A 13,048-nucleotide genomic window follows, 5' to 3' on the forward strand; every position below is an offset into this window, starting at 1 on the left:
GCTTTGTGCCCGAAGGATCGTTTCCTTAAGGCACAGCCACCCTTCTTGGGCTCCCATCACTTCAAAACTCCTACTCTGCAGTGCGTCCTTGACTAATCGCCTGAGTTCATTGAAATCAGCTTTCCTAAAGTCTAGCACTTTCACCCTACTAGTTACCTTACCCACTCAACGTCTTATGGTGAATTCTATTATTAGGTGATCACTGTCCCCCAGATGGCTACCGATCTGTAGGTCCCCTACCACGTCATCCCCCGTTGCCAATACCAGATCCAGTATGGCATTCCCCCTAGTGGGACCATGTACCTCCTGTGTCAGGTGGAGGTCTTGTACACAGGTTAGAAACCTGCGTGAGCGGTGGGACTTTGCCATCTGTGTCTCCCAGCAGATGTCTGGGTAGTTCAGGTCCCCCATGACTAACGCCTCTTTAGCTTTTATGGTCTCCATGAGCTGCCTCAGAAGCCCCGCATCTATTTCTTCCCCTTGATGTGGGGGTCTGTAGCAGACCCCTACCACCAAATCCCTTTCTAAATCCAAAACCCCCCATGTAGTCTAACCCACAATCCTTCTACTTCCTCATCCTTGGATTCCGTACCAGTGCATGGGATTGTTCTTTCCTAAGTGCAGGACTTTGTACTTGTCCTTATTAAATCTCATGAGATTTCTTTTGGTCTAATCCTCCAATTTGCTCAAGTCTCTCTGAATCCTAACCCTACCTCCAAGTGTATCTACTACTCCCCACAGCTTGGTGTCATCTGCAAACTTGCTGAAGGGTGCACTCCATCCCATCTTCCAGGCTGTTGATGAAGACATTGAACAAAACCAGCCCCAGGACTGACCCCTGGTGCACTCTACTTGATACTACTGCAAACTGGACATCAATCCATTGATTATTGCTCTTTGAGGCTGATGATACAGCCAGCTCTCTCTCCACTTTAAAGTCCATTCATCCAACCTGTACTTTCTTAGCTTGCTTGGAAGAATGCTGTGGGAGACCATATCAAGAGCCTTGCGAAAGTCAAGGTATACCATGTCTGCTGTTCTCTCCACATCCATAGAGCCAGTCATCTCATCATAGAAGGCTATAAGGTTGGTCAGGGATGACTTGTGTTTAGTCAGTCCATGCTGACTATTCCTAATCGACTTCTCCTCCAAGTGCTTAGAAATGGGCTGAGGTGAGGCAGACTGGTCTATATTTCCTTGAATCTTCCTTCTTCCCTTTCTTAAAGATGGGCTCTAGATTTGCTCTTTTCCAATCATTCAGGACCTCTCCCAGACACCATAAGTTTTCAAAGATAATGGCCAACATCTCTGTAATCACGTTGGCCAACTCCTTCAGCACTGTTGGGTGCATTGCATCTGGCCCCATGGACTTGTACACATCCAACTTTTCTAAATATTCCCTAACCTCTTTGTTCACCACTGTTGGCTGCTCACTTCTTAACAAACTGTGCTTCCAGGTGCAGAAGTTTGGGAGCTGACTTTGCCTGTGAAGAAAGGAAAAAAAGACAATGAGTACTTCAGCCTTTTCATAGGTTCATAGATGTAGGGTTGGAAGGGACCTGAGCAGATCATCAAGTCCTACCCCCTGCCCTGGTCAGGAATGAATACTGGGCTCATATGGCCCCTGGGAAGTTTAAGCTCATATGACCCCAGCTAGGTAATTATCAAGCCTCCTTTTAAAGACCTCCAAGATAGGAGCCAGCACCAGTTCCCTTGGAAGCTGGTTCCAGATCCTGGCCACCCTGACTGTGAAGTAGTGCCTCCTGATGTCTAGCCTGAACCTATTCTCAACTTATTGGCCGTTATTCCTTATAACTCCGGGAGGTGCTCGGGGGAACAGGGTCTCTCCCATTCCCCACTGGTCTCCCCTGCTAAGTTTATAGACCCTTTCAGCCTTCTCTGGTGAAGGCTGAACAGGTTCAGGTCCTGTAGCCTCTCCTCATAGGGTCTGCTCTGCTGCCCTCTGATCATGCGAGTGGCCCTCGTCTGGACCCTCTTGATGATGGCCACATCCCTCCTAAAGTGCCTAAAGCACAGCGCCCAGAACTGGACGCAGTACCCCAACTGTGGCGTGACCAGCGTTGCATAGAGGGGGAGGATCACCTCCTTGGACCTGCTCATGACGCATCTGTGGATACATGACAAGGTGCAGTTAGCCTTACTGACCAAGATCTCTTTCTGACACTGTGATTTCAAGAAGGGAGTTCCTTAGCCTGTAGGTATGCTGCTGGTTCTTTCTGTCCAAGTGCAGTACCCTGCACTTGTCAGTATTGAATCCCATGCTATTCACATTTGCCTACCCCTGTAACCTGTCCAGATCTAGTTGTAGCCAATCCCTCCCTTCTGGCGTGCCCACCTCTCCCCAAATCTTGGTGTCGTCAGCGAATTTGAACAGGGTGCTTTTCACCCCCTTGTCCAAGTCGCTAATAAAGAAATTGAACAGTAGGGGCCTGAGCCCTAGGGGGAGACTATTGCCCACATCCCTCCAGGTCGAATATGACCCATCCACCACCACTCTCTGGGTGTGGCCCCCTAGCCAATTTGCGATCCATCTGACTGTGTAGGCATCAATGCCACAGTCGCCTAGCTTTTTAACGAGAATGAGCTTTTTAATGAGCTTTTTTTCCCACATCATCTGTCACTATGCCTCCCCCATTCAGTAAGGGAACCACACGTCCCTTCATCTTCCATGTGTTGCTGACATACTTGTAGAAACACTTCTTTTTATCCTTCATGACCCTTGCTATAACAATAGCTGGTGAAATATAAATATCAAAATAACAATTTTGGCCTTAAATTCAGCTAAATGTACAAACCAAAATCAGGAAAGAACGTGAACTAGAAGCTTTGCAGAAGAGATCTTTACAGAATGAAAACTAAAGTTTGATTATCGGTTCTGCTTGCTGATTCATGTTGCTTTGGAAATTTGAAATACTGTAGCTATAAGCGTGTGCAGTGTTGCTGTCACTTTTACAACTGCGGTTTAATTTTAGTTAGATTTCTGGCTTGTTTCCCATTTTAATGATAAAATGGGGGATGATTATTTCTGTTGTGACTATTCTTAAAGTGCTGAGGTAGGAATTAACATCCAGTTGTAGCAATCATTTTACTAGCAGGCTCTAAACAGAGAAAGCTTTTTAAACTAAGGAGAAAACTTTTTGTCCTGTGTGACTACAAGCATACATATCCATTGCCCCTCCTCAACTATCTGGGAAGTATGGGGGATAACATGTGCTAACTTTTTTTCTCTCTGGGGCATTGTAGTGTGTGTCTATAAGTTTTTTCTGACTCTTCTTGCAGGACAAGCCTGTGAGAGTGTGTGCTGTCCCACGCCACCCACTGGCAGAGGAGCAACCATGTAGCTTGGACAGTTTCTGTGTGTAAATGGCTGTGTCACTCCTGTTTTGGTGTGGTTTAGAACCTGGGACAATCAGAACTGCCTCAAATGAGACATCTGTTTACAGCAGCAGATAACACACACTACACTAATCATCTCTAAACAAGGAGGAAACTGGCAAAACATGCCTACTGGATATGTTCAGCACTTTGATGACATGTTTGATAAGATTATGCACTTATTAAGCGCATAATCCTCCACATCACCAAAGTGTGAACAGGCACAGGGGATATTTGCAGACTACAGAAAGTGAAGCTATGCTTATAGGTATTAATGGCATTTGTTTTATTATTTGTGGAGCTGGCAGTGCTGCTGGTAGTTAAGTTATCTAATACCTTCCACTATAATCCTGGTTTCAGCTCAGACAACTTTTGTCAAACTTGAACAGTTTGGGCTGAAATTGTCCATGCTGGATGTCTGCCTCAGGCTGATTATTTTTTCTAAAGCTTCAGCAAAAATGGTTTAGCTGTTTCTGAGAATGTAGTTAGAGAAAAAATAATTGTTTGCTGACAGTACACAATTCTTAGAGTTCTCTGTGTGAAGCCCTAGCTCTAATTCTCTGGAGTAGAGTTGAAATTTGATGGAGTGTTTCCCTAGGCTGAAAGAGATATTTATGACTATCCTATTAAAATCCACTGACTTATGAGCCTCTGAAAAATCTCCTTTTGCACTTGGTCAATCAGGTTTGTTAAAATGCTGGCAGCTAATTTTTTAGTCTGTTTGCAAAGAGCGTGCTTCAGCCTTGGGCTGCAGGGGCTGAACATGACTTTATCTGCAGTTGCTGTTTTTGCTCTGTGGCACGAGGCACAAGAAGTGACCAAAAGGAAAGCTTCTGTTGTGCTTTCAGTACTTTTGTTACTGACACCCAGAAAGCAGGGAGGAAAAAAGGAATTAGCATGATTCAAATGCAGGAGAGTGAACATTGGGGCAGAGGTAAGGACCAGGGGGCCGTGGGAAGAGATGGGGACAGAGTTTCTTTGAAAGCAGTCTGTAAGAAAACACAGGTAAGTGTATTGAAGCTCTTTGCAATTGCAAGTTCAACCCATTCAGCGTGTTCATTAGCCCTGCAAATGCAGTTGTATTAAAGAGTTTTCCATTTGTATGCAAAGTCTTTTCAAGGAAGCTCCTTTACACTTGTCCTCTTTTCTCTTGCAACATATGTAGTCTTAGGAAGAGAGTTGATATGTATATAAGTTGCACACATACCCTTGCACAAATCAGTTTTCTGACAGCTGAATACCCAAAATGTTCTCCAAACTTTATGTGAAAGGAAACACAAGTAAGTGTGTGGTTATGGGTGTAGGAAACTTATTTTGAAACTAATGGTGCAGGTAAATGTTTTTTACTTTTGGCTGACCCTTGACTAAAAATGGAAAGGAAATATCAATATCTACTGAATCAGTATTTTTATTGCAAGAAATTGGTCATAATATAAAGGAAGGGAATTGACTTTGGCTAGAGTCTATAGCAAATTATAGCCACACATGCATCTTGGGTATTTTTGAATACTTCCTTGGCTGCTCCAGTTTTTATTTTATTACTTTGGTTTGCAGAAAATCCTTTCTATAGTTTAATTCATATTTTTAACACTTCACAGCTATTGGCATTATGGTATCAATTACTCTTCATTTACTATTGATTTTCTAAAGTAAGTACACTAAAATTGCCTAATAATAAGTGTAGAGTATTAAAACAGTTTGAATAAATTTGAAAATCTAGTAAAACTAGAATGATGGCAAACCCGAGTAGGAATGTATTTACATTGGATTTACTCCATGTCTTTCTAATACCTGAATGTAGTTTAAGCTAAAATATTTTTTAAATAACTAAAGTTAAAAATAACTTTCAGTGAAAGGTGCCTGTTCAATCATACACCAAGTTGATTTTTATTCTTCGGTTTCAGACTATGACTAGATAACTTAAATATAATCGACTGACATTTCACTGAACAATTAGAATCTATTACTGAATATTGACTGTTCCTTGGGGATGTTTTCCTTAAAGCATACTATTGATTCACATACCATCATGTTCCTGATAAATCTACTAAAATACTTGCTACTAGAAACATGGTCACAGTTTGTAGAAATCTGCATACTGTAGTGGCTTCCCTGTTGGAATAATTGCAGCTTGCTTTGAAATCTGCTCTGAAATTTTAAGCAAGAACTAAAAACCTACCAGAAAAAAACGTATAGCACAATAATTGTCTCAAGTACAAACTCCACCAGTAATCTCCAGGCGTGAATGATAGAGGATATTGTTTATAGATATAAAAGTAGAGTCAGACAAATTACTGCATATATTACCCTAAGACAGTAAATCATATTACTATTGAAACCAACTGATAGCTTAGGAAGGTTAATTTACTGTCAGCCAATCTGTGTTATGTTTTGTTGAAACAGAACTGTTTTGAGGATGTATAAGCATAAAGCATAGAGTCGTCATTTTGCAGTTGGTGTGTTTTGATGGAGTGTTGCCATGAACCTATATTAGATTCAGCCTGATGCAGCAGTGTGATGTCCAAATCTTTTTGCATAGCAGTTTATCAGAATTTCCCCATGGAAAAAGCCCCTCAATAGGAGACTTAAAAACAGAAAACCTTCATAAGATTCTGCTTTCTTTAGATTTATTCCTATTCTCTTAAGACCTGCATAGGATTTTCACTATGCTGCAGTTCACAGGAGTGGATCCAAAACTCTTGACCTTCAGCTGCAGTATGCCCATATTCCAAAATAGGAGTAGGGTATACTATGCCTGTGACCAGGGGTGTCTCAGACACACTGGGAATATCTTGATCCAGTCTCAACTCTGATCTTTAACCTTTCTGCTTCCCTTGTGTAAAGTCAGGTTATCATTGTAAAGTGATTTGTGATTTCTTTTGGGAAAAACCATGCTAAATAAATATTTTATTATCCTATTAGTTCTGTATGAACAGGAGACCAAGTTCTATATCGATGATTCTCAACCTTTTTAGACTCAAGGCACCCTAAGGAAAATAATGTTACTTAGTTTTCACTTGTGTTTTGACCATGGAAAAATAATAAAGCTGTTCATCTGTTGTAAAGAACTCAGGAAGTTCACAAGTTAGAATGATAATTTAATAATCCATTTTAATAATATGGATTCCTATTTGATATCTCCAGGTTTATCTTGTGAATCCTCATATTTGCACACTTAACAGTGCTAACATAGTATAGCACCTTGTGGCACTCTTGAAAGGGTCTGAAGACACTCCAGGGTGCCTTGTCACCCTGGTTGATAATCACTTCTATGCTGATGTATATGATTGTTCTTTTTAATGCTCCTTGTTGGCATAACCCTTCTCTGCTAGCAGAGCTATACCTGGGCATATCTGATTTTTTTGTGTTAACAACTAAAGTGTGCCATATGTGAAAGTAATATATATTTGTAATTGAAAGGTTATAAATTTATCTGATGGCAGCATTTGCCATGTGCATGGAGGTCAACCTGCAACTCTTATTTTATATTTATATAATATTTAGAAAGAAAATAAACTTGATAGCTTCACATTATAGCTAAGGTCCAAATCCTAAAAAACACTTAGTCTTCTAAAGTGCAACTTAGCATCTAAATTTCACTTGAGTCCAATAGATCCACAAAATACTTGCCTGATTGCTTAAACATCTGAAAGTACATAGGAATTTGAAATTCTTCTGCTGCATATATGGAGAAGTGCTGCCTGAGCTCTGTGTCTCTGGTACCTCTCTATTGTATAGAACCATTTGGGAATCCCAAATTAGGTGTTCCTTGGTTTGAGTCATTTGAGGAGCCTGAACTGGTAAGCATTCTCTGAGCATACCAAGTGGGGAGAGAAACTATTCAATTCAGCATGAAACACAATAGCCTTGTCCATGTTTATTCAGAAAGTGCATCTGGAGGAAGAGGTAATATCAATTTTTTCTTTAATAGTCTAGTAGACAAAGTACTTGATCAAGAAGGGGGATACCTTAGATATAGGCCTTTCTTAGCCTGAGGAAGTTCAAGCCAACTTCTCCCGCTTCTTAGGTGTTCTGACAGACCCCAGGAGGCCAGAAAAAGAGAGCAAACAAGGAGGAGCATGATTGTAGCCAAATAGTAAAGGTATTCAGCAAGGATGAGGGGAGCCCTGAGTTCTGGTCCCTGCTACAGGGGTGTCTTATATATTTTACATTAAAGGTCATTGGATAAAATGTACAAACAGCACTGGAAGCAGAGTCTGGAATCATTATTCCCAATTCTTGGGCAAGTTCTCTAATCTCTAGACTATGTGAAAGGTGGTGCATTATAGGGGTGTGCAAAACGGGCTGTATTCAATTTGGATTCAGCCTGAATTGGGGACAGTGATTTGATTTGTTGATTTGGATCACTGTCCTTGATTCAGTTTGGCTGAATCCAAGTCTGAAGATTCGATGCTAATTTGGTGAATCAGTGATTTGGCCATAGACGCAGTTTTAAATATTTTTTCTACATACCTCAAGATACCAGGTGCAGCTTGTGAATGCTGAGATTGTGGTGTGGATAGAGCATCCCACAGGAGCGCGGAGGGGGGTGGAGGGAGAGACGCGCTGACCTGGCTCAGTGATTGGCTGCAGGGGGACCCCGGGTGCCGTCCCAGACCCAGGAGGCACCAGTCACCAAGCCGGGGGGGGGAGGGGGGGGGCGTGCTCCCTGCAGACCTGGAAGTGGACCAGAAGTTCTTCTGGTCCACTTCCGGGTCTGCTGCCGAGTGCGCTCCATCCGCCCCAGCATCTTGGCATTCATGAGCCACCTGGTACCTTGAGGTATGTAGAAAAAACATTTAAAGGTGTGTCTATGTCTGAATCGTTGAATCTCTCCGAATTGAATAGAAGGGTTCTGATTCCAATTTGGAGAGATTAAAGGGTCTCCTGATTTGATTCGGAGATTTGGCCACTGAATCGGGCTGAATTTCTGCTGAATCGAATCAGGGACCCAAGTATTGCACAGCCCTAGTACATTAGCACCACGCTAGCCATGTATTAAAAGTGAGGCAGTCATCTATATCTAACAGGATAGTTTAAGGGGCCAAGTTGAGGATGGTGTTTTAGTCTGAGAATCCCAGTCTCCTGTAGGTACCTATCTCTGTACTGCAGTTAGTCACAAAAGTACATGAAAAAGGTAGGAGTCCAAAAACCCTCTCCTCTCTAGGTGTTTCCTACTGTCTGGCTTAAGCATTCCCCCACTCTGTGCTGTCTGTTGTAACTCTTATTTTTAGGTGGCCTACTTCCCCATTTACTATATAGGGAACTTAGGCACCAGACTCACACTTACAAATTCCACTCTGTAACTGGACACCTGAAAGTTTGTTAGTTTCTTTGTGCATTTGGACCCAAAGCTCTGTTTCTAGGTAGGCATAGTTAATGGTAGGGTTACACTCTGAAATGCTTCTCTGGGTTCATGGTTCATAGGCATAGACTTCAAACCAGAACGCTGTAAAGCTTATGTTACTGTCTTGCACTCAAAGTGGTTTTTTTACAACTTATTGCTACTTGTTAGGATTAGTAGAATTAATGTTAGGAAATGTACAGCCCAATCTAAATCCTGTTGAGCTTGATGGCAGCCCTACTATTGACTTCAGTTATGTTTGGGCCCTTAGTACATTTCTGCTTTGGCACCAGTTCATCAAATAAAAGTTTGATTAATAACAACAACAGCAATAATAACAATAATAGTAGTGTTTCTACAATATCTACTTTGTCATACATGGCTGACATATATTCTCTTGTCCCACACTTTCCTCCCTCTCATGAAACAGACTCATGGCAGTTTCTGAACATGTCCTTTGTAAATTCATCTGTATTGTCAATAATATTTAGGAATATCTACATTATTGACAATATTTCTGTTTAGGCAGCTAAAAAAAACACATGAGCAGACTGATGAGTCGACGTTGTCTGAATGTGGTTGGCAAACAAATAACAGCTTCTTTTTAGATAAAGAAGTAGGTTGTTGAAATTTCATTGCCCTAAAATTATATTTACGTTCTGAAGGATATCATTGTAGAACACATTTTAAGAAAATTCATATTTTGGAATATTTGCTTGTGTAATTGTAACATATCCATGTAACCTTTTTTTTCCAGGAAAAAGGAAGAGCTAGTCTTTGTTAATTGTTCTTTCCCCATTAGGGCACTTCAAGGGTTGTTACACTTGCTAAATCATTCTTGATATTTTATGGCCTTTGTCTGCCTGGCTAATAAAAAGTTTTAAATATAATTTACCTGGACTTTTTATTTCTACCTGGTTTGTGATTTACAATGTACTGTAGATGCCTCTAAAATGAAAGTTTGAACTCTTTGTCTTTTAGGCTTACATATATGAAATGCATTCAAGTACGTTTTCCCATAAATTGACAGGACACACAGAGTCAGTCATCAACGTGGCTTTTAATCCTTCATCTGCACAGGTACATTTTCTTCTAATTTACTGTTTGTAATGTAAGTATACACGTTTTTCTTGGTACATGCCTTTGGTACCAATCAAGCATAATCTCTTTCCTTACCCATCTCTCTAGTGTCTGAGTGTAATTGGCATACCATGTAATAGTCTGTTATAAGCAGTCAGACATCACCATTGGGCTGACCTGAAGTGGTTTGGCTAAACAGAAGCTGTATATCTTAGTTGCATGTAGCATACCTTCCACCAGCAGATTATATAGTTTAAACTACCCTGACTGAATGCAGACATACCACTATGGTTTAGGGGGCTGAAAAAATAACAGAATAGACAAGACTGAGACCACTGCTATTGATGATCTATAGTTTTGCTTACCTTACCACACTGATTCTGTTTTTCACTGGTCATGTACAGGCATTATGTTTCTACCAGGAGAATCTCCAGTCTTCTAGTAGAAATGAGGAGCCATACAAGTGTTCATTTAGTTTCTCCCATTCAGAGAGAACATGCCCCCTCTAGGAGAAAGATCTTCCAGGTAAACACTTAGAAGATCTCCCTTGCAAGAGAGAGAGAGAGAGAGATTCTTACAAGAATGAATGTTTATATGCCACTCCACTGCCATCCTTGGCTAGGAGAGGAGTAGAGCACCTGCCTGCTGCTCTCCACTTCTTCCCCAGACTGGGGATTGCCAGCTGGGAAGCATGGGTGGAAATGGGAGGAGAGCCTCTCTGAATCCAGGTCCCAGTCCCTCTGGCTTTGAAATTGCTGCCCATGCCACCTAGCTGGGCAATGTAGGTGGCAACGGGAAGCTGGGGGAACAGGGACCTGGGCCCAAGCTCCTCAACTATTTTTCTTTAATTCTTACCAGTAGAAATGAACACCTGTCTATGGGCACTGTCTTCTACCTGTCTGTTGGATGTGATGTAAGTGAAGGTGAGCCGTTAAAGAATTTTCTGCTTCCCAAGTACTGTTGCTGCTGCATGTTTTAGGAGGAAGATAATAATTTTTGAAAAAGAAGTTTAGCTAAACTGGTGGCTCTTTATGAACTTTAGGGAACATACTCACATGAACAGTGATAGTAGAACTCCTTTAAAAAACTTTTTATAATGGTTTTATTTAATGTTTAATATTTAATGGTTCCTGCATAGGTTAATGATAGTGAAAAAGTGTAAATGGTGATACTAATGAAAATGTCATTTTAAAGAAGTGCTATATCATTCCCTTTTACTTTTTTTTTCATAAATATACTGCAGTTAACTTACTGATGCACTTAGTCAACTAAGATTTAACTAAGATGAATTATCATGTTAAGTTTTGTGTCTTTCTGGAATCTTTATTTTACAAGTTTACATTTATCTTCCTTGTCCTACCTCTTCTTTTATAAGAACAGAATTATTTAACATAGCGGGACAGGGGGGTTTGGCAGGGGGAAGATATAAGTTGGTTATGGATGATTCTAAAACAAGCGGAGGCAAAAGAAACAACCTGGGAGTTCTTGAAACATTTATTTCTATTAGTTAACTGAGGTATTAGGAGAGGGGGAGAGGACTGCCTAGAAGTGATGCTGTGTGCTGCAGAAATCCTTAAGATGGGTTCTAATCATGGTTAACACTCTCTGTACTACACACCCAGAATTCCTCTGTCATAAACTATAGCTCCTCACCGATCTCTATCCAGAATGATTTTATCAGTAAAAAACCCACAATAGTAATCTTTATCCTGTTACAGTTTATCTGTGTATTAAAGAACATGGATATATATTCTTTGGTCATGAGGAACCTAAAGCTTGCATATAGAAAGCTCAGATTCCAAGAAAAATGGAATGACAAGTCTAGGGTATTCTCAGGATACAACACTTATGATTTAAATAATAGTGAATTTGAATAATAATTAATATAAATAATATTGGTCTCACATAAATTCTTTCACTCTGCCATTTTTTGTCTACAGGATCATAGGAAAATGGAAGTGACCTTAAGAGTAGAAATTTATGCCAGAAGTGCACTGCAGCTTCTTTAATCTTGGAGTTTCCCTCATACACTTGCTGCCACTGATTACTGCAAGGGCCCTGTCACTTGCCGCCCATGCCTGAGGGCCAGGAGGTGAAAACCATGGCATATTTAAAATCATGGTTTTTGCCTCTTGGACATCAGGCGCGAGTGGCGAGCAATAGGGTCTCTCCACTAATCAGCGGCAGGGAGGCACGGGGGGGAAACTCCCAAATTAAAGAAGCCACCATGCTGCACATTTCCCGCGTGAATTCTGGAGATCCGTACTCATAAGGTCATCTAGTCCAACCTCTTGCTCAAGGCAGAGTCATCCCTGACTAAACCATCCCAGCCAAGTTTTTATGTAACTTGCTCTAGAAAATTTCCAAGGATGGGGATTTCACAGTTTCTCTGGGTAGCCTGTTCCTGTGCTTGACCACCCTCATAGTCAAAAAGATCCTCCTAATCTCCAGCCCTATTTCCCATGCTGCTGCTCCTAGTCCTGTCGTCTTTGACCACAGAGAACTGTATCTCCATCTTCTGTGTAATCATCCTTCAGGTATTTGAAGATTGTTATCAAATTTGCACTCAGTCTTCTCTCCTCCAGATTAAAGAATCCTAGCTCTTCTAGTTTTTCCTCATAAGTCTTGCTTTCCAGGCTCCTAATAATTTTTGTTGCTATCCACTGGACTCTTTCCTATCTGTCACATCCTTCTTGAAGCGTGGGGCCCAAAACTTGACATAATACTCCAGGTGAAGCATCACCAGTGCTGAATAGAGTGGAAGAATGACTTTCTTTGGTTTGCAAGTGACACTCCTGTGAATACAACCCTGTATGCTATTGATGTTTTTGAATCAAGAGCACATTGTTGGTTCATTCAGGTTATGGTCTATTGTAAACCCCAGGTTTTTCTCTGCACTTCAGTAACCTAGCCAACTATTCTGCTGTCTCTGTTTATTCATGCAGTTATTCTGTTCTAAGTGCAAGACTTCGCCCTTGTTCTTGCTGAATATCATCTGGTTTACTGCAGACCATTTCTCCAGTCTTTCTGGATCCTAGACCTGCTCTCCCTAGTATCTGCCACTCCATCCAGCTTGGTGCCATCCACTAATTTAAGTGTATTCTCAGTCGTATTCTCAATCCTATCACTCAGTCGTATTCTCAATCGTATCACTCTCAATCGTATTCTCAATTCTATCACTCAAAACATTAATCAGTCTGTTGAACAATACTAACATGCACCCCCCCC

At 41.1% G+C, this 13,048-nt stretch overlaps 1 protein-coding gene across 1 annotated transcript in view; it reads left to right on the top strand.

Annotated features, from left to right (window-relative positions):
* Window positions 1-13,048, top strand: part of WDR27 (WD repeat domain 27) — a 271,099-nt gene that overhangs the window by 154,419 nt on the left and 103,632 nt on the right. Inside the window, exon 25 of the mRNA XM_025194665.1 lies at window positions 9,722-9,820. Coding sequence (XP_025050450.1) covers window positions 9,722-9,820 — 99 coding nt within the window. The remainder of the gene's footprint in view (window positions 1-9,721; window positions 9,821-13,048) is intronic.

Source organism: Alligator sinensis, unplaced genomic scaffold (genome assembly GCF_000455745.1).
Source record: "Alligator sinensis unplaced genomic scaffold, ASM45574v1 scaffold448_1, whole genome shotgun sequence".
Taxonomy (NCBI): Eukaryota; Metazoa; Chordata; order Crocodylia; family Alligatoridae; genus Alligator; species Alligator sinensis.